The 21605-nt window shown below is 36.9% G+C and overlaps 1 protein-coding gene across 3 annotated transcripts in view; it reads right to left on the reverse strand.

Moving 5' to 3' along the window:
* Nucleotides 1–21605, reverse strand: part of MCTP2 (multiple C2 and transmembrane domain containing 2) — a 264097-nt gene that overhangs the window by 20317 nt on the left and 222175 nt on the right. For all 3 annotated transcript variants that reach the window (XR_002523209.2, XM_009210961.4, XM_031668311.1), the window contains one exon: nucleotides 7904–8013. Coding sequence is in view for 2 of the 3 variants with exons in the window: in XM_009210961.4 (XP_009209225.2) it covers nucleotides 7904–8013 (110 nt within the window). In the remaining variant the exon portion in view is untranslated. The remainder of the gene's footprint in view (nucleotides 1–7903; nucleotides 8014–21605) is intronic.

Genomic DNA, 21605 nt, shown 5'->3' on the forward strand with positions numbered 1-21605 from the left:
GAAAGATATAGAAGAAATAAAAAGACACAGAACAAACGAGTAAACACTACTATTAATAAATTACAGATTTAAATCTAAATGCAATTGCAAATGTCATTAATTTTGCAGAGATTACATGCTACAATGAGATGATAGTGATAGTGAGATACAAGAGAAACATTTGAAACAAAAAGACAGGTTGAAAGAAAAGTACAGAAAAGGCTGGGTGCGGTGGCTCAAGCCTGTAATCCCAGCACTTTGGGAGGCCGAGACGGGCGGATCACAAGGTCAGGAGATCGAGACCATCCTGGCGAACACGGTGAAACCCCGTCTCTACTAAAAATACAAAAAATTAGCCGGGCGGGGTGGCGGCGCCTGTAGTCCCAGCTACTCGGGAGGCTGAGGCAGGACAATGGCGTGAACCCGGGAGGCGGAGCTTGCAGTGAGCTGAGATCCGGCCACTGCACTCCAGCCTGGGCGACAGAGCGAGACTCTGTTTTAAAAAAAAAAAAGAAAAGTACAGAAAAGGAGACAAGAAAGGTGAGACAGTAGTCACCCCTTATCTGCAGTTTGGTTTTCTGTGGTTTCAGTTAGTTGGAGTTCCAAAATATTACATACAGTAAGATATCTTAAAAGAGAGGGGAACACCATATTCACATAACTTTTATTACATTATCTTACCATAATTGTTCTATTTCATTATTATTGTTAATCTATTACTGTGCCTAATTTATAAAGTAAACTTTATCATAGGTCATGCACGTATAAGAAAAAGCATAGTATATACAGAGATCAGTACTATCTGTGATTTCAGACACCCACTGGGGGTCTGAGAACATATCCCCCATGGATAATAGGGGACTACTGTATAGCCATACCAATATTGGTCAACAAGGTATTTAGGAAAAAACTGTATTAGCAAGAACTAGGTTGCTTCATATTAATGCTCCAATCAACCAAGATAATATAATAATTTTAACATCTACAAACCAAATAACGTAGCTTCAAAATATAGAAAGCAAAAAATGACAAAATTCAAGGGGGGATTAGACAAATGTACAACAATAGTGAAAAGTTTAAACACATCTAAGTAATTGATAGAACAAGCCAAACAAAAACAAAAATCAGTACAAATACTGATTGAATATGGCTTGAATATGATGAGCAAATTTAATCTAATGAATATATAGAGAGAACAATGCATCCAATGATCTACTTTTCAAGCTCACATGGAAAATTGACAAAAGTAGTCCGTTGCTGGATCAATATTTTCTAACCATAAAGCAATTAAGCTAGAAACCAGAAATGAAAAGATGACTAGAAAATCTCCATATACTTGGGAATTTAGTAATACATATCTTAGCCAAGGAAGAAATCAAAAGAGAAATCAGAAAATAGCTTTAACTGAATTTGAATGATAATGAGAATATTACATGCCAGAATGTTTGGCATGGAGCTAGAGTTGTGTTTACAGGAAATTGTAGAGCCTTAAATGTTTATGTTAAGAAAGAAGAAAGATTGAAAATAAGTGATCTAATTATCCATCTTAAAGAGTTGGAAAAATATAAGAGTAGTAATTAATGAAAAAACAAGCAGGAAATAGAGAAGATTAGCAAAGGCAAATGATGCTTATTTCTAAAGACTAATATAATTGATAAATCCCCATCAAGAAGAAAGAAGATAAAAAACAATATCAAGCATAGAAGAGTAGACAATGCAACAGATCTTACTGACATTAAATAAGAGGATGTTATAAACAACTTTAAATCAACAAGTAGAAAATTTATATGAAAGGGACAAACTCTTTGAAAATTACAATTTACAGAAACAGAGATGAGAAATAATAGAATGGCTGACTATATATATATCTCCAGAATATTTCATCCAAAATCATCTCCAAAGGAAAACTTCAGGCCTGGATGCTTCAGCAGCTAATTCTATAAATCTTAAAGGAAGTAATATCATACTCCCATAAACTCTTCCAGAAAAAAAGACAGAGAACCTACCTGACCTTGTATTATGAGTTTAGAATAACCTAGCCACAAGAAAATTTCAAGAACAGAAAATAAGTCAATCTCACTGATGATCATAACTTTGAAAATCCCAAGCAAAAACAAGTAAATAAAATCCAGCCAGATATAAAGGGACTATAGAACAGCAATGCTGGGTTTATTCCAAGAATGTAAGATCGGTTTACCATTTGAAAACCAATCAAAATAATTCACCACATAAAGCAAAATAAAGCAGAAAAATAACATCATTTCAATGAACGCAGGCAAAAATGTTAGGGAAAGCTCAACTCATGTTCAAAATAAAAACTCACAGCAAACTAGGAATAAAAAGCGAACTTCTTTTATCTGATAAAGCATATTTACAATAACATACAACAAACATTATTCTTGAGGGTGAAATGTTGAAAGCTTTCTTTCTGAGATCCCAAGAGGAAAGAATGCCTCAAAATACCAATTCTAATCCACATTGTATGACAGCTAATAGCCAGTACAGCAAGTCAAGAAAATGAAATGTGTAAGGGATGGAAAAATGAAGAAAAAATTATTCTTACATGATACATTTATCTAAGAAAAAAATCCAGAATAATAATCTTCACATAAAAATAAGATAACTAAGTTTACCATGGCTATTAGAAACAAAGCAGAAAAATTAATTTCATGTCTATATGTGAGTAACAGGTAGAAAATGAAATGTGAAAAAAGATGCCATTTAAACTAACACCACACTATCAAGTACTCAGGAATATATTTCACAAAAAAATGTCAGACTTCTATACAGAAAACTCTAAAATAATAATGAGATAAATTAAAGACAATCTAAAGAGATATTACACTGGGATATAACAAGCTCATATATTAGAAAACTTAAACATGTATCGGGATATCAATTCTTTCCCAATTAATGCAGTCCTAATAAAGATCCCAACAGTTGTGTGTGTACAAGTGTATTGTGTGTCATGTGCTTTCTAGAAATGGGGTTGGGTGACACACTCACTCTCCCACATAGCCTGTCAGATTTGCCTTCTAAGAGCCAGGTCAGTTGACTAATGCATTTTCCCCTCAGCAACCCACAAGTTTAGATTTCTCAAAAATTTGGCACCTCAGAAGTACAACTTCTGTGTTAAAATGGTTTAGAAGGAGGGCAGGGGACATTCACTGGATTTATTTAAGACACAGAGGAAGAAAGTCAAGTCAGTGGCCAAAAAATAATACTCACAATAGTTAATATTTTTTATGTGATTACTACCTGTCATCCACTGGTCTAAACTCTTTATATGTACTAATTCATTTAAATTTTATGAAGCAAAACTCATTATTGTTATTCCCATCCTACAGATGAGGACCCTGAGTCCTAAAAGTTAAATAAGTTGCCTAAGATCATTCACTTCCAGTGACGAAACTGGGATTTGAACTCAGAAAATTGGCTTACGATCCCGTCTTCACTGCTTCTGTAGTAGGCACTTTAAAAAAATGTAAATAAGCCCATGTTACTCATGTAATCTAGCTGAATAGTCCTGTGCATAATGTTGAGGATTTAATTCAAAGACACTCAGTAGCAATACCCCTAACACTTAAAACCTTACTAGACTCTTTCCCCATGTATCATAGAACATCTTCCATAGAAAATCCGAAGTTGAAGAAGCTTGGTAAATCAAAGCTTTCCCATCTCAAGATAAGACACTTTGTAAAACAACATTTTCATAGATTTCTCCAGTTTTCCTGACTTGAGAGCTCCCTAAATCCTCAGAGGTAATCCCTGACTTGGTCCCTTATGAAACAAATGACTAACTTCTCAATTAATGAAAAAACTCAAGGAATCCTCTTCATTCATTCAACCATATGGGCTCACTGATATGGAAGAACATCGTTTTCTAAATCCTCAGTCTCCCGAGTTGCTGGGATTACAGGCATGTTGATTTTGTTGAAAATGTTGTTTTACAAAGTGTCTTATTGTGATTGTGACCACATCCCAGAATGTGGGTGCAGGTATATTCTCTGGGTCCTCCCGCAACTGGCTGCCCCACTGCACTGACCTTGTGCCAATGAGATTATTTCCTTGTTTCCAGGGCTTGGACAAATGAGGTCCTCTGACTCTTCTTCCCAGGGAAATGAAAACTACTGGTCATATTCTGCTGTAGGTTCTTACTTTGTCCTGTCTTCTACTAAAGGCTTTCCTTTGCATATGCATGGTTCTACACTAGCCTGTGATTGCTTTCCTCACACCTGGCCCCCTCCTTGATCTTTCTGTCTTCACTCTTTGTCCCTTTTGATATGTCACTCTTGAATTAAACACAAAATGCATCCATCTCTCATTCCCCATGGCCCCATCAGGATTCCAGCCCTATTTAATCTGGATTCCAACCACTTAACTGGAATCAAATCTGGATTCCAACCCCACTTAACCTCAGGATTGCAACCACTTAACCTGCTTGCCCATCTTCTGCTTAGTATTTTTCACATCATTCCTAGCCAGGGCAGTTGTACTTCTTATGAAGGTGGCTTCTAAGTTTTACCCTGGAACATTTGTAGGAATAACTTGCCTATTTTAGGTCTACCTTAATCTCAGTATCTCCTCTGTGGAGATTTCCTTAGCCACTCAAGGACGCAAGGGTTAGAGCCCTCACTCCATAATGATAGAACATATGACACACTTCACTCTCCTGCACTGCTCTGCCTATTGTCTAGCATAAATGTTGCATGGTTTTTGTTTTTTTGTTTGTTTTTTGAGACAGAGTCCCACTCTGTTGCCCAGGCGGTAGTGTGGTGGTGCCATCTCGGCTCACTGCAACCTCCGCCTCCCAGGTTCAAGTGATTCTCCTGCCTCAGCCTCCCGAGTTGCTGGGATTACAGGCATGTGCCACCATGCCCGTCTAATTTTTGTATTTTTAGTAGAGATGGGGTTTCACCATGTTGACCAGGCTGGTCTCTAACTCCTGACCTCAGGTGATCTGCCCACCTCAGCCTTCCAAAGTGCTGGGATTACAGATGTGAGCCACCGTGCCCAGCCAAATGCTACATGTTGAGTAAAATATTTTGGCTTCATACATATATTCATTTAAAATTTGTGTAATATTAGGGAAGGTGACTAGAGAAGAGTAGGAAAAAAGGAATACAGTTCATTCCACATAAATGCAACACCATTGGGGTCCTCCCTCACCAGTATCAGGGAAGCCTTGCTTTGAGAGTTTTATGTATTTCTATATTTTTGCCAGTTGCCAAGAGTTGAATAAAAGTTTTCCTGGTTCTTAAGCACTGAGTTACAATGGAATTCCAACAGGGTTACACATGACATCCCACTTGAATGCCCAGCAGGGACTTTAAGGTCACTGTAATAATGAATGGCCAAGAATTAATAGGATTTGAGCCTTAGAAGCCTTCCTGTGTTGCAGCTGGGCAGAACAGTACTCTGTTCATGGGCTGAAGACACATCTCAGACATGGCCACCACAGCTGTGCTGGGCACAGCTGCCCCTCAAAGCACTGGAGGGTTGGGAGCCTGTTTAAATCACTCTGCCCTCTTCTCTCCTCAGACACATTTCCTTTTACATTATCAACTGCACAACAGCCACATTTGTCTTTTAGAGATGCTAGAGAATGGAGACAGTTTTACCAAACAACATGATCTTCCTTCCCGGGTCTTGACCCCACTCTGTGTCCTCTTATCCTCCTTGCTGCCAATACGTCCCTCACTGAACTTTCTTCCATTGACTTTTTCCATATCCTCAAGGCCTGCATGACATGCCTCATCTCTAGGCACTGCCAACTGCACCTCCAAGGCATGGACACACTAAATCCCTTACATTTCCCTGTATCTCCCACACAGTCTTGAGCTTTGAGCATTGGCACAAGGGCTGTCTACTCCTGAATCCCTCATCATCAATTATTTGCCCAGCTATCTCTTCCTATTCTCAGAGATGCTGATAAGTTTCTTCTGCTTCAGAACTGCCCGTGGTCTGTCTTTCTCCTACATCTCTTCCTGGGCTGATCAGATCTCTCCCAGAATTCTCTCTTACCGCTCCCTACTACTAATGCTACTGAATTCTAATTGGCTATTACTCTGTTTCTCCCTCATTGAAATAGAGATTCCTTGAGGATAATGACATTATAGTGTAGTAATGAGGAGGACAGGTTCCAATCCAAGCTACATAGCTACTAGTTGTGTGATCTTGGACTACAAATTTAATCACTCTGTGATTCAGTTTCCTCATCTGTAAAATGAGGATACTAACAATCCTTACTTTATAGAGTTGTTTGAATGATGTAATCTTACTCCTTTAAGTAGCTCCTCAAAGGAGCTAGTCTGTTTAAAGGGCTTAGAAGAGTGCCTGGCTGGCATGTGATAACAGTTGGTGTTGCTATCACTATTGTAATTATGGATGTATTTCTCATTCTTAGACCATGTCAGTGTCTGAAACTCAAAAACTGATAGTTGAGTGAGGAAATGAATAAAGAATTATGATACTCTCCTCATTTTACTATTCATGTTTACTTCCAAATATGTTTATAGTAAACATTTTGTGGGTAAATGCAAGAATCTTTTGCCAATTGATATGAAACCTACAAGAATAAAGCATATAGGCATCATATCTGTGAGCAAAACTTCTGTTGTTTTTTCTTAAGATATTAATAATGGGTATAACTGTAAATTCAATAAAAATTCATCAACTTTGTTTAAAAGTAGTTTATAACTTATTTTTTAAACATACATGTTAACTATGCTTATAATAATGGGCATTCAAGGGCAATTTCATTGACTATGCAACTAAGAACATTAGTATTTACATAAAGCTACATATTAACTACTTATATTTCCTGATGTTAATATCATTTATGGATTCCTTGCATTTTACTGTATAAGACTTTCACTTGTTTTTTAGCACCACTCTTAATCTGTTTACCCATGCAATTCCAAAACAATTCATTCTTTACTTAAAGAAACTAGAATGATCCACGTAGACACGACCAACAAAGTAAGAATTAACCCTTAGAAAGAACATGGTTGACACCATTCTAGATTAAAGGGGGAAGTAAGTTAATAATTCAAAGGAAAAAAAAACCTTCCATTTATTGGTGCCAAATGAAAACTAAGTAATGCAGAGTTGATAATGTATAAAACAAAACAAACAAAACATATGAATCTACAGTCTAATCTTAACTGGAGTTCCATTAGACAGTTTAGCTATCACATCCTAAGATGGGGGTGGCAAGCTGTGGGTAGACTGTGAATCAAATCCAGCATGCTACCTGTTTTTATAAATAAAGTTTTATTGGAATGCATATCATACCCATTCATTTACCTATTAACTGTTACTCCTTTTACACTTTAACAACAGAGTTGAGTAGTCAGGACAGAGACCATATGTCCCACAAAGCTGAAAATATTGCCAACTTTCTCTAAAAAAGGCCAGAGAGTAGTATCCTGTCCTAAGACATCCATATATGTGGGTGAAGTAACTTCACATTTATCCATCTATGATGGTACTAGATATGTATCTTTCTTTGGAGAATTGGAGAGAAAAGTTACTCAAGGCATTTACTAAGTTCAGTGGTTCAGATAGAAAAGGCTCCTTTTTAGCACATTTGCTTCTCTTTTTATTTCTGAATAGGGTAACATTTTAAATATCTATAAGTTATCACCCAAACTGATATATTTTTGAGTGAAAAGGGACACTGTTAATATTTATGCTGGGGTGACTGGAATAAACTAGGCCTTATGGTCACCCCAGTTACGAGGTACCACCCAACTGTGAAGTTAAGAAGTCAACCGAAGTCAGACAGGCTAACCCAAGAGTGTTGCTTTAGTTCGTGTTTGTATTTTCTGACCCCCCTTTCTCCCACCCCACTGCCATAACCCCGCTGTCATTGTGGATAGCAGGTCTACTTCAAACATCACAACACAAATTTAGAACTTACTTTTTAATCCTTTCTCCAAAAGAAGCTATTTCCTCCAAGATGTTTTGAACAGTTGAAACAATATCCTGTACCATATAGATTCTTTCGATCAACCCCTTTTTCTCCGATTCCTGTAAAACATAAAAGCAAGACTTAACTGTGACTTCATTTTTTAACATGCCGATACAGAAAGTATTATACCATGTTATAATAACAAGCTTTTTACCAATAGAGTGACTACAAGAGATAAATCATTGTTTTACAACTTAAATATGGACTCCCCCGCCCCCAGAAAAATCTGTTCACTCACTCAGATGCTACCACTCCTAATGTGCAAGCCTCAGTTGCTACCTCATTGTCATGAGGTGATGAAGGAAAGCCTCACAGAACCAAGCACTTCACTTCCCTGTGGAGGCTGCTGCATCCCTCACAGAACTCCGCAATCCCGTCAGTCTGGCTAACTCTGACGTCCTCTCTGTCTCCACAGGTTTTCTGCAAGATCACCCTATATTCCTCTCCTATCAGAGATGTTCCTGGCATGTTGGAGACAGAGGTAGTATGATTCCTAGTACTGGAACATCTTAGTCAAACTCTGCTGCATTTTTAAGCATGTTTTAAATATATTGCCAGCCTGATAACATTTCATCCACCCTTTGGCAACCACTTCAGAAACAAAGCAAGCCGCTATGGACATGCTACAAAGTAACCCTACAGTGTACTGCTGGGGTGGCAGCCTACCCAGATTATTCCCTTCTGGGATGATCAGCAATTGTGATCTCCTCATGACATTGGAAGCACATATACACTCATCTTCCTTAATCTCCAATGCTTCATGTGAAATGGAATTCAGCTTTCTAACAATATTATCCTTACTTTGTTTATAGAAAACCTTACATGTGTTTTACCATGCCAGGTAACTAACAGTAATGCAGGTTACTTAGAAATCACTCAAATGTCAGAAGATTCCCTAAAGAGTAGTATTTTTACACTATTTTTAATATTCTGATGCTATGTTCTAGCTCCCCTGTGGACTTTGCTGTAATTGGGATGTAGTCAATGAGCTCTCAACTCCTGTCTCTCTGGGTCATTGTAGCCACTACACCTATTGTATGAAACCTAAAACCTCAAACAGCTCTTACAAAACTTTTTTCCCACATAGAATTTTAGTTGGGTGACAATTGTACTAAACTATGAAGCAAACACTTCTAAATTTAAGAGGACATTCCTATAATACCATCTGTGCTGCAAAAGGAAAAAATAAAATCATTTTCATCTTGTATCCTTTGTTCCATCAAATTGGAGCCATGGATGGAGTGAAAGAGAACCCACTGCCAATAGGGATTGCAGGTAAAAGCACCAATATGGCACAAATCTTGAAAAGCACAAATCTCCCTTCTTGCATCTGCCTTTATGAAACTACTTGGCTGAAACAAAGGAAGAACACAGGCTAGAATGCCTCACTGCCGCCCCCTCTCCAGTAAAGGGTACTGCAATGGTTTGAATAAATTCTTACCAACAAGACTACTCCTTTATCCATTCATTCTGTGCAGAAGGAAAACCAGGTTCATTGCTTCCTTTTGCAACATCAAACTTTCAAGATACTTTTACTTTTTTATCCTAATTTGAATTTTTTTCCCTTACTCTAATTCCTCAAGCAGTTTGTGTCAAAAATTAGATATGCTGCCAGAGCGTACTAATTCATGAGTCCACTGACATCTATTAATGGGCACAATGGTGAAAACCCAGCTCTGTCTGCCACATAAGTATTCATGTTTATAAAGGAACATTTGAAAGAACGAGGGAGTTTGACCCAAAGGCCAAAAGTGGCTTCCTCTTTTTGGCAGCATCCAGTTTAGGTCAAAACAATTTCTTGGAAAATGACTCAAGTTTCCACGTCACTCAATTTAATCAAAACTTCCTATTTCAATTTTTTTTCCCCCTATGAAACACCCGAATAGTGAGGTTCTGGTTGTGAAGAAAGCATGAGTTAGTATGCCAAAATAACGATGCTCACGAGTCCTGTTACTTTATAATGAATTTGATGTTTGGAGTATTAAATATCCAAAGACTAGGCTAAAGAGTCTTACTATATCTTGAGTACCAGAATAACTTATCATCTGGACTTGTTTTTTAAGAGTAGAAGTAAACAGAATTAATTTTTGAAATATGGATGAACTGATAACTTGGTTTTATTATATTAGTGGACCTACAAAACTATTCCATTTTTATTTCACAAATACATTATTTTCAAATAAATAGACTTTTGTGCATTAAATTTGTTGATCATCTGGATATTTTAAAATGACACAAGAAGAAGGATTATTTGTGATATACATTCATATATTTTAGTCACTTACTAGCTACAACTGTCTACCCATGTCAGGATTACTTTTCAAAATAACGTACTTTTTAGTGGCATCTTTTTATTTCTAATATTTCATGAAATTATTATCAGTCACCTTCAGAGGTGTCATTAAATTGACACCTTAATTGACTCCACTGTAGACCATAATTTTAATGAATAATACTTTCTGAGGCTGGCCACAGTGGCTCACGCCTGTAATCCCAGCACTTTGGGAGGCCAAGGTGGGCGGATGACGAGGTCAGGAGATGGAGACCATTCTGGCCAACATGGTGAAGCCCCGTCTCTACTAAAAATACAAAAATTAGCTGGGTGTGGTGGCGCGTGCTTGCAGTTAAAGCTGAGGCAGGATTATTGCTTGAACCAGGGAGTCAGAGGTTGCAGTGAGCCGAGATGGCAACACTGCACTCCAGCCTGGCGACAGAGCAAGACTCTGTCTAAAAAAAATAAAATAACACTTTCTACGAGCACTTAAGTACCTTGAAAACTCACAACAAAAATGTGGTACATGGACAATATTCTTGATCTATTTTTAAAATATTGAAATCTGTATATACTTCATCCCAAATATTTTCAAAGTCACTGTATTTTTGTATTCATTCACAGGAACTTTTCCTGTCAAACATTTTTTCAAGACAATATGTTAGAACATTTAACAAAATGTATGCTGAAAAATAAATGCCTTCTAAATGTCTTTCCATTAATGGTCAGAACGTATATTTATTGTATTAAAAATCACAAGAATTCTTCCCATAAAACAATCTAGGCCAGGAGCTGCAATCCCAGCACTTTGGGAGGCCGTGGCGGGCAGATCACTTGAGGTTGGGAGTTCGAGACCAGCCTGGCCAACATGGTAAAACTCCGTCTTTACTAAAAATATAAAACATTAGCCTGTTGTGGTGGCACACGCCTGTAATCCCAGTTACTAGGGAGGCTAAGGCAGGAGAATCGCCTGAACCTGGGAGGCAGAGGTTGCGGTGAGGCAAGATCGCGGCACTGTACTCCAGCCTGGGCCACAGAGTGAGACTCCACCTAATAAAATAATAATAAAAATAACCTAAAGTATAACTTCAGAATTTAAAAATTGAATCATGCATAGTATTTGACCTTTTATATGTTGCTTTCATAGAAAAATGAAGTGATTTTTGGCCACTTAAAAAAAAAAATTCACTTCCATTCAGAAAAAGCTTCCAAAAATAGAAGTTAGTACTTCAGTCATAAAAAATTTTGAATAAAACTTTCCAACTGATTATGACCATAATTTAGAGGAGGTTATTTTTTCCACAAAAGAGTCCAATTTTGGAGAATGTTTAAGTTAACTGAGGTATCTTCAAAGGTTCAAACCTTCCTAAAATTATAATGGGTAAAGTAAAACTACATACTGCCATGCTGATGTTTATTTTTATATGTGATGTATCTTTATCACACAACCTTGTTGATATCCCAACTGTGTATATAAAAAAAATTATAAGTGTGGACACTAGAACTTTGCAAGTGGTGGAAAATTATCACTTGTCTTGATGCAATTAATGAATAATTAGTGCATCACAGCCAACACCAAGTACATTTCTGCCTCATATTTCTTCATTTTGGAGGAATATCTTATTAGTTGCAATATTTGCTCCATCAAAATTTGCATCCATATTATCATTGTAAAGTTAAATAATTCTCGATAATGTTTAAATTTATAGTGGCATTTCTGATATTAGAAATTACAGTATTTGTAGAGTTAACTTGCAAAGGTTTATTTTGTTTTCATATATTAGGTTAAAAAATGAAAATAATTTCACAAAGTTCTCTGATACTCTGCTTGCATCCTTTAGCAGGAAGATTAACAGCTACCTGGTCATTTTTCATATACGTACAATGAAATCTTGAAATGGAAAATGATATAAATTAATGCAGAAGAAATAGTCATTTGATCTAAATGAAAAGTCATGCTCCACAGAGAGCGATATCAACGCACATTTTTAGTTGTATGCATTAAAATAATGTTTTCAGAAACGATTTTCTTAGATACTTCCTCCTGAAGTAGCTGTTGAGGCTTCTTCGGCAGGTTTGTGACTTAGGTTTATACATGTCAGTGACATGATCAAGTCAAGGCCCCAGGGTAGAGAAGAAATGTAAACATTTATCTACAACTGTTTGAGAAATGTACTATCTCTACATGATTACTCATTAAATATGTAATCTGTGTTTTTATTTACATATTGAAAAAATAAAAAAGTGCACATTTACTCTATATTCTAAGAGTGTTCAGCCTACTTTTTATTCTCTTAGTAGGAAGGCTTAAATTATGCAAATATTTAACATACACCTACCCTATTTCTTATTTCCCTTACTAACCATTCTGAATAGGCAATTTCAAAGCTTCCTGAATCTTACAGGCCCTGTGGCAGTGGCCACAGCTTAATGGGCCCGTAGATATCACATGCTTTCTACCACTGCCAGAAGCAAGAAGGGATTAGCTCATGTAAGAGCACTTTGTTTTATTATGGACCATGCAAAAGCTTTCCTTTAAAGCTGGATGTTAGTCACTCAGCCCCTGAAGAGAGTCAGGAAAATAGAGATGGGTCATTCCTGGTTGTTACAGTTAACCTGGTGTTAGTCTTTGAGAACTCTGGTCACAGTGCATGCATCTCATGGGCTACTAGTAATGACCACAGAAACAGCTGAAAGCTTAAATTGAAAGCCTAAGCAACACATCCCACCTTGTTATAGTGGATATATTAAATACAATAGTTTAAAAATGAGGATAATTAGTAAATGAAAACTTTTTGGGAAAACAGGGATCTGTGGTGAACCTGAATTACTTTCCCTTAAATTATTTAGTAAAGAAAAGAACCAATTATTTCCAGAGTATCTTCTAGACAGGGAGAAAGAAAAACAACAAAAAAACACGTTTTTTCATGTGTTTCCACCCCTTCCTTAAAATGCCTGAACTAGGCATTTGCTACTCATGTGAGAGAGGGAAAATTTCCATCTGAGTTCAGGTATCTTTATGGTTAGCAGTAAATGTAGTTTTTGCTCTCTGAAAGGCTTTAAAAATGGCCTTTGGACAATGTGTGTTTATCAAGATATGGTAGCTTCTATGCTACAAGAAGATTATATTTTTGTAGCTTGGATGCTTCATTAATATCTTCCATTACCCTCTTTTTGGCTATACCCTGCTGGAACTGGGGGATCAACAGATAAGACCAGGCTGTTTTATCTGATCCTGTGTTCTTAGCACCAACAATTGTGGTGGGTCCATCCTCAGTGCTGCTACAGTGCTTGTTTGATGGAGAAATAAATGGATGCAAGACAAAAATAGTTTATCAGGTTTATAGTGGTATTAAATAATTATTTACATCAACCCAAGAAATAAGCAAATGCTTGCAGTTTGAGAGAAGATTCTAGGCCTTATAAATATAGCAGAATGACTGAAAGGCCCAACTCAAGCTTAATGGCTTTTGTGAATCCTCTTCCTAAGGATGCCGGTCTATGCTGACTACTGTCTTTGTTCTCTCAATTTGCATTATACCTCTATCATTTTAATCATCCTAATAGCAAATGTTCTTTTCACTCTCTGTACTGCAAAATTTATCTCTTTTAAAATAAGATACTACTGATTTTATGGGTCTTTTCTCTTTATATCTAGCAATATACCAATGGACATACCACAGGATGTATTACATAGCCTTTAGTATTAGTATTTCCATGTATAGGAAACTGAAGTCCAGGGAAGTTAAATGATGTTATATACAGCAGACCATGGAGTCAGAGAACGGGGTTCAACTCTGGTCCTGTCATGTCATCTACTAGCTTGGTGATCATGGCAAATTCTTTACCCTTTCTGAATTTCAAGTTCAATATCTGGAAAATGTAGATCATTGTCATTACTCTGATTGGAGTGTGGAGAAAACTAAATATTGTCACATATGTAAAGTACCTAGTATATTCCAGGTGCTTCATAAACACAAGTTACTTGCCTTCAAGAAGGCAAAGCTACAAAAGGAGGAACAACCTTTTGTCTAGTTTAAAGAATACTGGGATTAATTTAAGTTTCAAAGAAAATGATCTTCCAGGACAAGTCTACTCATGTTGCCCTGAGTTGTATGAAAGATCATCTGCAGTTCCATCTGCATCATGCTGGCTTTATTTACACGTTTCAGATTGAACCAGGGAATGTGGTGATAACACAGTTTAGCAAACACAACATTACATCTGCTGTTGCTACCAAACTGCCTAGGAAGAGTAACAGTGATTCATTCAGAAAGACAGAACTGCTGTCACATGTGCTTCTGTTTTCCCTTAACATATAAGGCTTCCAATTTACAGAGGGAAATGTGTAATAAAAATAGTGAAGGCCACTGGTGTGATTAAATAAATGAACAAGATTATTATGGCTAAATACATAGTTTTAGATTCCTATATTTGAAAAAGAGGAGTATCACTTCTCATTACAAATGTGAAAAAATGTGGAAGCATAAGTAAAATGCACATGCTTTAGGGGTCTACTTTGTGAGCAAGTCTGCATCACCAAATAATGAAGAGACGAAAGCATGGATTTTTTCAAATTTCATAAGGTTTCCTTGTTGTTGTTTTTTTTTTTTAACACACAATAAAGAGTGGCATTCATTGTGAGAAAAATAACAAACTAACTTGGTAACTTAAAAATATGCATCATATGAAGACGAATACAAGCCCACCATTTTTCATTATTCATTTATAAAACATTAAAATGATTGAGTATTTTTGCTAACTTCTGTAAGCAGTTGAACTGAGAACAAATAATGTGTCTGTGCTGTAACACAATTGTTCTTTTTAAAAACAGAAAAAACATTTTAAAAATCAGAGGGCAAATCTTTCCTTCCTTAAGGCCTTATTGACGTTGTGTCTCCAATGAGTATAGCACTGTAGGTGCAATAAACTAGCTTCGAGCCTCTGGCAGAGAATTAACACCATCAAAATGAATTTACAACTAAGAATTAATTACATAATCAGGGTCTTACTTTAAATCTCTCCTACATGTTCTGATTTAGAAAACTTCTCATTTCTCTATTAATTCCCCAAGCAAAACTAGAGACAGAGTCCTGAAAATTGACCATGTCAGAAAAAATCCTTTTGACATGCTTAAAAACTGAATAGTAGTTGTCACAGGATGAACAGAATTCTCAGAAGAGATTAATGCAAAAATTTTTATCTCAAAATCCCCCCAGTAATTTCAATCATCTAGACTAAAGATGCAAAAATATACCTTTAGACTTTAAACAAGAATATGTTTGGTCTGTTTCATCCCACTGAATATTAAAAGGCTATAATTTGAAAACTTAGAAAATTATAAACATTAGAAATAGATTGAGTGACATTTAGCATGAAAAAAAGCTTAGCATCTGTCATAACAAAGAACAAGCAGCAATATTTCTGATACATGAAATTAAAAATTATTCTTTGGGAATCCCAGCAATGCACCAGGAACAGTCATTAAGAATTTCTTCCCATGAAGCATTTTTGTGGGCATGCAGGGACGCGGATGCGGACGCGGACTCACGTGCGCACGTACACACACACACACAGAGTCAACTCCACAGCTCATGCTATTAAAATGGAGTGGGGAGATCTGTACTCTTTCTGGAGTGTACTTCTTTCTCAAGTAGTTCTTTTGCTTTGGGAAATGAATATAAAATAGTATTTGGATTTTGAATCAATATCATTTCTAAGTGGTTTTATATTGCTCTATCTGTTCATTACATAAAGCACTTACGCATTGTACTGGTATTTACCAACACTTTTGTGTGTGTGTGTGGCCTGCAACATGGATCTCATCTAGAATCAAATAATAGGGTTGAAAAAGTTAAAGGAATAAACAATCAGCTCAATAGGAAGATACTCATAAAATACAACTGAAAAATTGGCAACAGATTAGGGAAAAAAAATATTTGGAACCTAGACCCTTGAAAGATTGATTTCATTAAAAGTCACTCTGCACTAAGTGACAGAACGCCATGCCACCACAAGGCAAACAGGGCTAATGGTTTTCTATAACTGTAACTACTGTAGATAAATATACCAAGAGCAGCAGTTGCTGGTTTAGCTGTGTGAATCCTTTAGTTTTCTCCCAGGTATAGTAAAGGAGTGGGTATAAGATAATATATTTACGTGATTCGGCAATGGAACAAGTTAAGTAATTATTATTACTTTAAGATTCGGCTGAAACATCACCTCTTTTTAGCAGTCCTGCCTCACCTAGCATTTCTCCTCTCTTTCCCAACATAGCATTTACAACAACATTACAAACCTTGATGAAGGCAGTAATCTTAGGGCATTGGGGTTATTTACTATGAACACCTTGGTTATGGTTGTAATTTTTGTATTCATAGAGACTCTGGTACAAAGACATCAATAAATGTTGGCAAAATAATGCAGAAAAATGAACCAATAAATTAATGACAGGTTTCCTTCACAACAATGGAGCATGGTCAAAAATAAGATTTAGACCAGAAGAGATGGGTTTGAGTGTTGCCACTATCCTGGCTGAGAAATCTGATATGCTACTGAAATTCTCTTAGCCTTGGTTTGTTCATTTGTAGACAAGGGAATATACTATGAAACTTAATATTTTGTTTTGAGTACTGAATGAGCTACTGCATATAAAAGCAGTCTGCAAATTGTAAACACTCTAAAATATTAATATTTTTATAAATCTAATTGCTTAAATAATTCTTACTTGAAATGGCCTTGTTTTATTATTCTTGTTTTATTTAATACTTTATTCCAGTGATTATTTTTCCCTTGAAGAAAAAAGTGGTATTCCCCCCTTTCTATCAATTATCTCATAAACTCATTGGATAATTGGGTGAGTCACAGTAAAACGGATGAGGGATTTATTTATTTTGAGATGGAGTCTCACTGTCACCAGGCTGGAGTGCAGTGGCGCGATCTCGGCTCACTGCAACCTCCGCCTCCTGGTTCAAGCAATTCTCCTGCCTCAGCCTCCTGAGTAGCTGGGACTATAAGTGTGTGCCACCATGCCCAGACAATTTTTGTATTTTTAGTAGAGATGCGGTTTCACCATGTTGACCAGGATGGTCTCAATTGGATTTATTTTTAAATACAAAAGACATAGCTACTATTTTCAGAAAACCGATCACTTGTGGATAATCAGGATGCAATGTCCAATGTCTTCTACCTCCTCATGATGTGACAATTCTAAGTAATGGGAAATAAATATCTAGATGCAATACAGGTTTAGTATCCTTTATCCAAAATGCTTGGAACCGGAAGCGTTCTGGATTTTGGATTGTTTTGGGATTTGGGAATATATGCATCATGCTGGTAGATCATCCCTAATTTAAAAATCAGAAATCCAAAATGTTCCAGTGATCATTTCCTTTGATAATTAGAGTTTAAAAAGTTTCAAATTTGGCAGCATTTTGGATTTCAAGTATTTATAATAGGGATACTCAATCCATATAAACTATGAAAAAATCAGCCTCTGACGATATTTGGTCAGACAATTGCACATTCGCTAAGAGAAGGATAGGTAATTCATCCAACTGAGTCTAGCATATCACATTTCATAATATTTGAGAATAACATACTACAATCCTTAGAAATCAGAAAGATCTACTTGTGCTAGGAATATTAGTGAGCTTGATAATAAGAAGGATGCTCTGAATAATGTTCAAAAAGGCCAGATTGATAATATTTCTGGATGACTTCTAAAGGTTATGAAGTCAAAACATTTTTAAGAATGAGAGTTTGATTTTTAAAAAGAGTATCTGAGCAAGTAGATTTGCCAAAGGACTACAGGAAATTGGGAAGGCAACCCCCTCTCATCCAAAACATGCATAAACTGATAATTAAGAATTGGCTGGAATCCACTTCACTATAAAAGGTTTGAAAGATAGTATGATAAAAATGTTAGCAATTAAGTCACTTCATCACTAAAAACCATATTAAATCAAATTAAAAGGACTTAAATTAGAATGCCCATACACTTTATTCCCCTGAAAATCATCCATAACCAGGTCTTTTACAATATGCCCTGTATATAAATTGTATATCCCTGAAGGTGAGTGTGTGCACGTGCAACTATTGTTAACCATTCAAAGATACTCTCTGGCTTTTTATTTTCTTAAAAATACAACACTTTATCATTGTAAGTATCACTGCTCATGTCATAGTTTTAAAAATTACTAATCTAACCAATTTACTATGTTTTAGACATTCTGAAGAAAGCACAAACAGGCCTGGCATGGTGGCTTATGCCTGTAATCCCAGAACTTTGGGAGGCCGTGGTAGGCGGATCACACGAGGCCAGGAGTTTCAGACCAGCCTGGCCAACGTGGTAAAACCCTATCTCTAATGCAAAACTTAGCCCAGTGTGGTGGCAAATGCCTGTAGTCCCAGCTACTCCAGAGGCTGAGGCGCTAGAATCACTTGAACGTGGGAGGCAGAGGTTGCATTGAGCCGAAATGGCACCACTGCACTCCTGCCTGGGCGACAGAGCGAGACTCTGTCTCAAAGAAAAAAAAAAAAAAAAGCACAAATGAGTTATAGACAAAACTACTCTTGTTGTTAGATTGTAAGAAGACCTCCACGAACAAGAGTTTTGTCTGGTCAGGATATTATAGATCATCTCCTCTCTCTCTCTCTAGCACAAGGAAACACAGGGAATGAGGCATGGTGGACTTAACCACATCATCCAAAGGACTCTACAGGTTAATTCACAGTGAGAACTCCTTCTAGATACATGCCATGTGCTTCTCTCACTAAGAAGGCCCTGTCTGGGCAATGAGGAAGGGACTGGTTAATCAATTTAGAGGACGGAAAATCATTTTAAACACTGAAATTGATAGTTTAAACTGTACTTAAATTTTAATGACAAACTAATTTGTGAAAATAGAATATAGATACAATATCCATTTGCATCCTTCCATTATAATATGCTCCTCAATCAATCAACAAAAATGGATGTTTCTTATTTTCTTAAAGGAAAATGTCCATATCTGTTTTTCATCTACAACTGATATAAAAGGGTCATATTGTTTTTCATAAACACTGTCAGGCAACTGTGACTTCATTGATGATCCTAAAAGGACAGATCATTCAAGTTCTATTTCTGACAACCTAGTTATGAACAAACCAACCCACAATGCAAGCCTTAGAGCACTGTTTCTTTTTGATAGCATTAAGCAGGGCTTTTTTTCTTTTATTACATGCCCTTATGATTCCTTCTTCCTGATGTTAATAGAAAATGCTGAAATATTCTATGTAAGTGATTGTTGGGCTGGAAAAAGAAAGAAACTCTAATGCAAGTATTTATACCTTCTATAATGAAAACAAGATATTATTGTCTTGCATGACCTTTCCTAAGTATGGGATACAGCATTTTACACAATAGTTTCTTGGTTCATGCTTCAATTACTGACCTTTACTGTGTAGAAAATTAATGCAATTTTCATTGTAATCCATCCGTACAAATAAGGTCCACATGGAAGGATTCCACATATGGAATCTAATACAAATAGGAAATGTCAACTGATTGCTGTTGGCTGAACTTAGCTATTATCTGTTTGTTCTGGAGTCCCTAGAAAACTAGACTTGTAACAAGCAATTTTCTTACATGAGTCATCAGATATTAGAAAGGAGGGATTTCCTCTCTTCAAAGTTTAGCTTGTACATTTCATCTCCTAAAAGGCAAAAACCTAGTTACCTGAAAGTTCTATGTTACCACTGAAAGTCCACAAAAGAAAAGGCAAAACTGTGAAGTCTAATCTGGTTTCTAATACAAGTTACTACCACGAACTTTTCACAATGCTAAGGAACAAGGGGTTACAGTGATGTCATTTTACAATAATCCCTGTTCCAGACAATAAAAGAATGACAGACCCCAGACAGTGTCCTGGTCTGTGCATGAGAGACAGGCAGAACATGGCAAAGCATTCATCTCCCGAGGAAGTTGTGCCAACAGGCCCCGGCACGCTTTTATCTTCCACCGTCGTCCGTGATGGTATTTGGTGGGAAGGAGCACTGGCAATTAAAGAGTGTCACCTTCAAGATGGATGGTTTGGGTAGAAAGGAGTTTCTCTCCTCTTCTGGTTTTGAACAAAATGGCTGTGTGTTTATAATTTGTAAACAGTTCATCTCTCACTGAGTGTGTTACAGTTCCCAGAAGCATGGTCTGTCATGTCTAACACACAACAGAAGCCAGAAGGGCTCAGTGGATAAGACCTTTCTTCCAGCTCACTATGATGGGGAGTCACCCAGTGACTGTATGTCCTGGTCTACGACAAGCACATCTCAGTGGTAGAAGCTGATCTACACAGAGAAGAAACCAAGTGCTGTAATACATATGTGGATGTGCACTCAAAAAGTCTGAAAGTTGAAGATCCCTTTAGTTTACCAATCCCTTACAGAAGGAAGAATGAAAAGAGATGGACAAGGATGGAAAAATTTGCCCGTCTTTCCTAACAACAGAAGGGTTGTGTTAAGCAGGAGAGACATAAACAGAAGTCAAAATATCATTTTAGATTTATTCCTCTAGAAGATTTCATAGAAATATAAAATTGGGAAAGCAAAACCACCATAGTTATACTTGTCTATTAAAAAGTGCTATTAAAATACTATAATAAAAACATGTTAAGGATAAATTTTCCCTGGGGGGACTGAGGAAAACCCTAGTGCCAGTGCCCTCAACGTGGGACAGGTGGGCTCAACTGGTATGGGTTGGGCCATGCTGAGATGAATGCAACAGCTCCCAGGCTTATCCCTGTGGATGTTGCCATTCCAACTCCTTCTTCAGTCATCCTTGCCCAGAAAGGTTTAAAGCACAGACCAAAGGGCTGTCTCTCCAGACCTTTAGGTAGCTCTTGAGGTACGTATCAGTGGTAGACTAGACCTTGACAACCACTGGTCTTGACTATGACCTGATTTTGTTGCTTGGCAGTCACTGAATACCATGTTTCCATTCATCTTCTTGTTGGATACTCTCCTTTATTAGATGGGCCAAAGACACATGGTCACAGTTATTCCTAAAGGGTAGAGGACATCCTCTTCTACTGGTGGTTCATTTAAACAGGCTTGGCCAAACAGGAAGAAATCTTCCTTTCATCCAGGCCTGATTTATAAATATTTAGATTTTTGCCTAATGTGATGTTGTAATATAATAAGAAATGTATGTTTGTTCTTTGTCCCTGGTTCCTGGCATAAAGCTCCTAAAATTCCTGGAGTTTCCTAAGTGATAAGAGAGATATGAACATCTTTGCTATAATATTTGGTTTTGTCCTCACTTGCTAAAATAGCTCGAGCTAGAAAGGTGAGAGGAGCATCTTTTGCTATTCATAACAAGCCCCTTTCAACCACACCTGGATTTCT

Source organism: Papio anubis, chromosome 7 (genome assembly GCF_008728515.1).
Source record: "Papio anubis isolate 15944 chromosome 7, Panubis1.0, whole genome shotgun sequence".
Taxonomy (NCBI): Eukaryota; Metazoa; Chordata; class Mammalia; order Primates; family Cercopithecidae; genus Papio; species Papio anubis.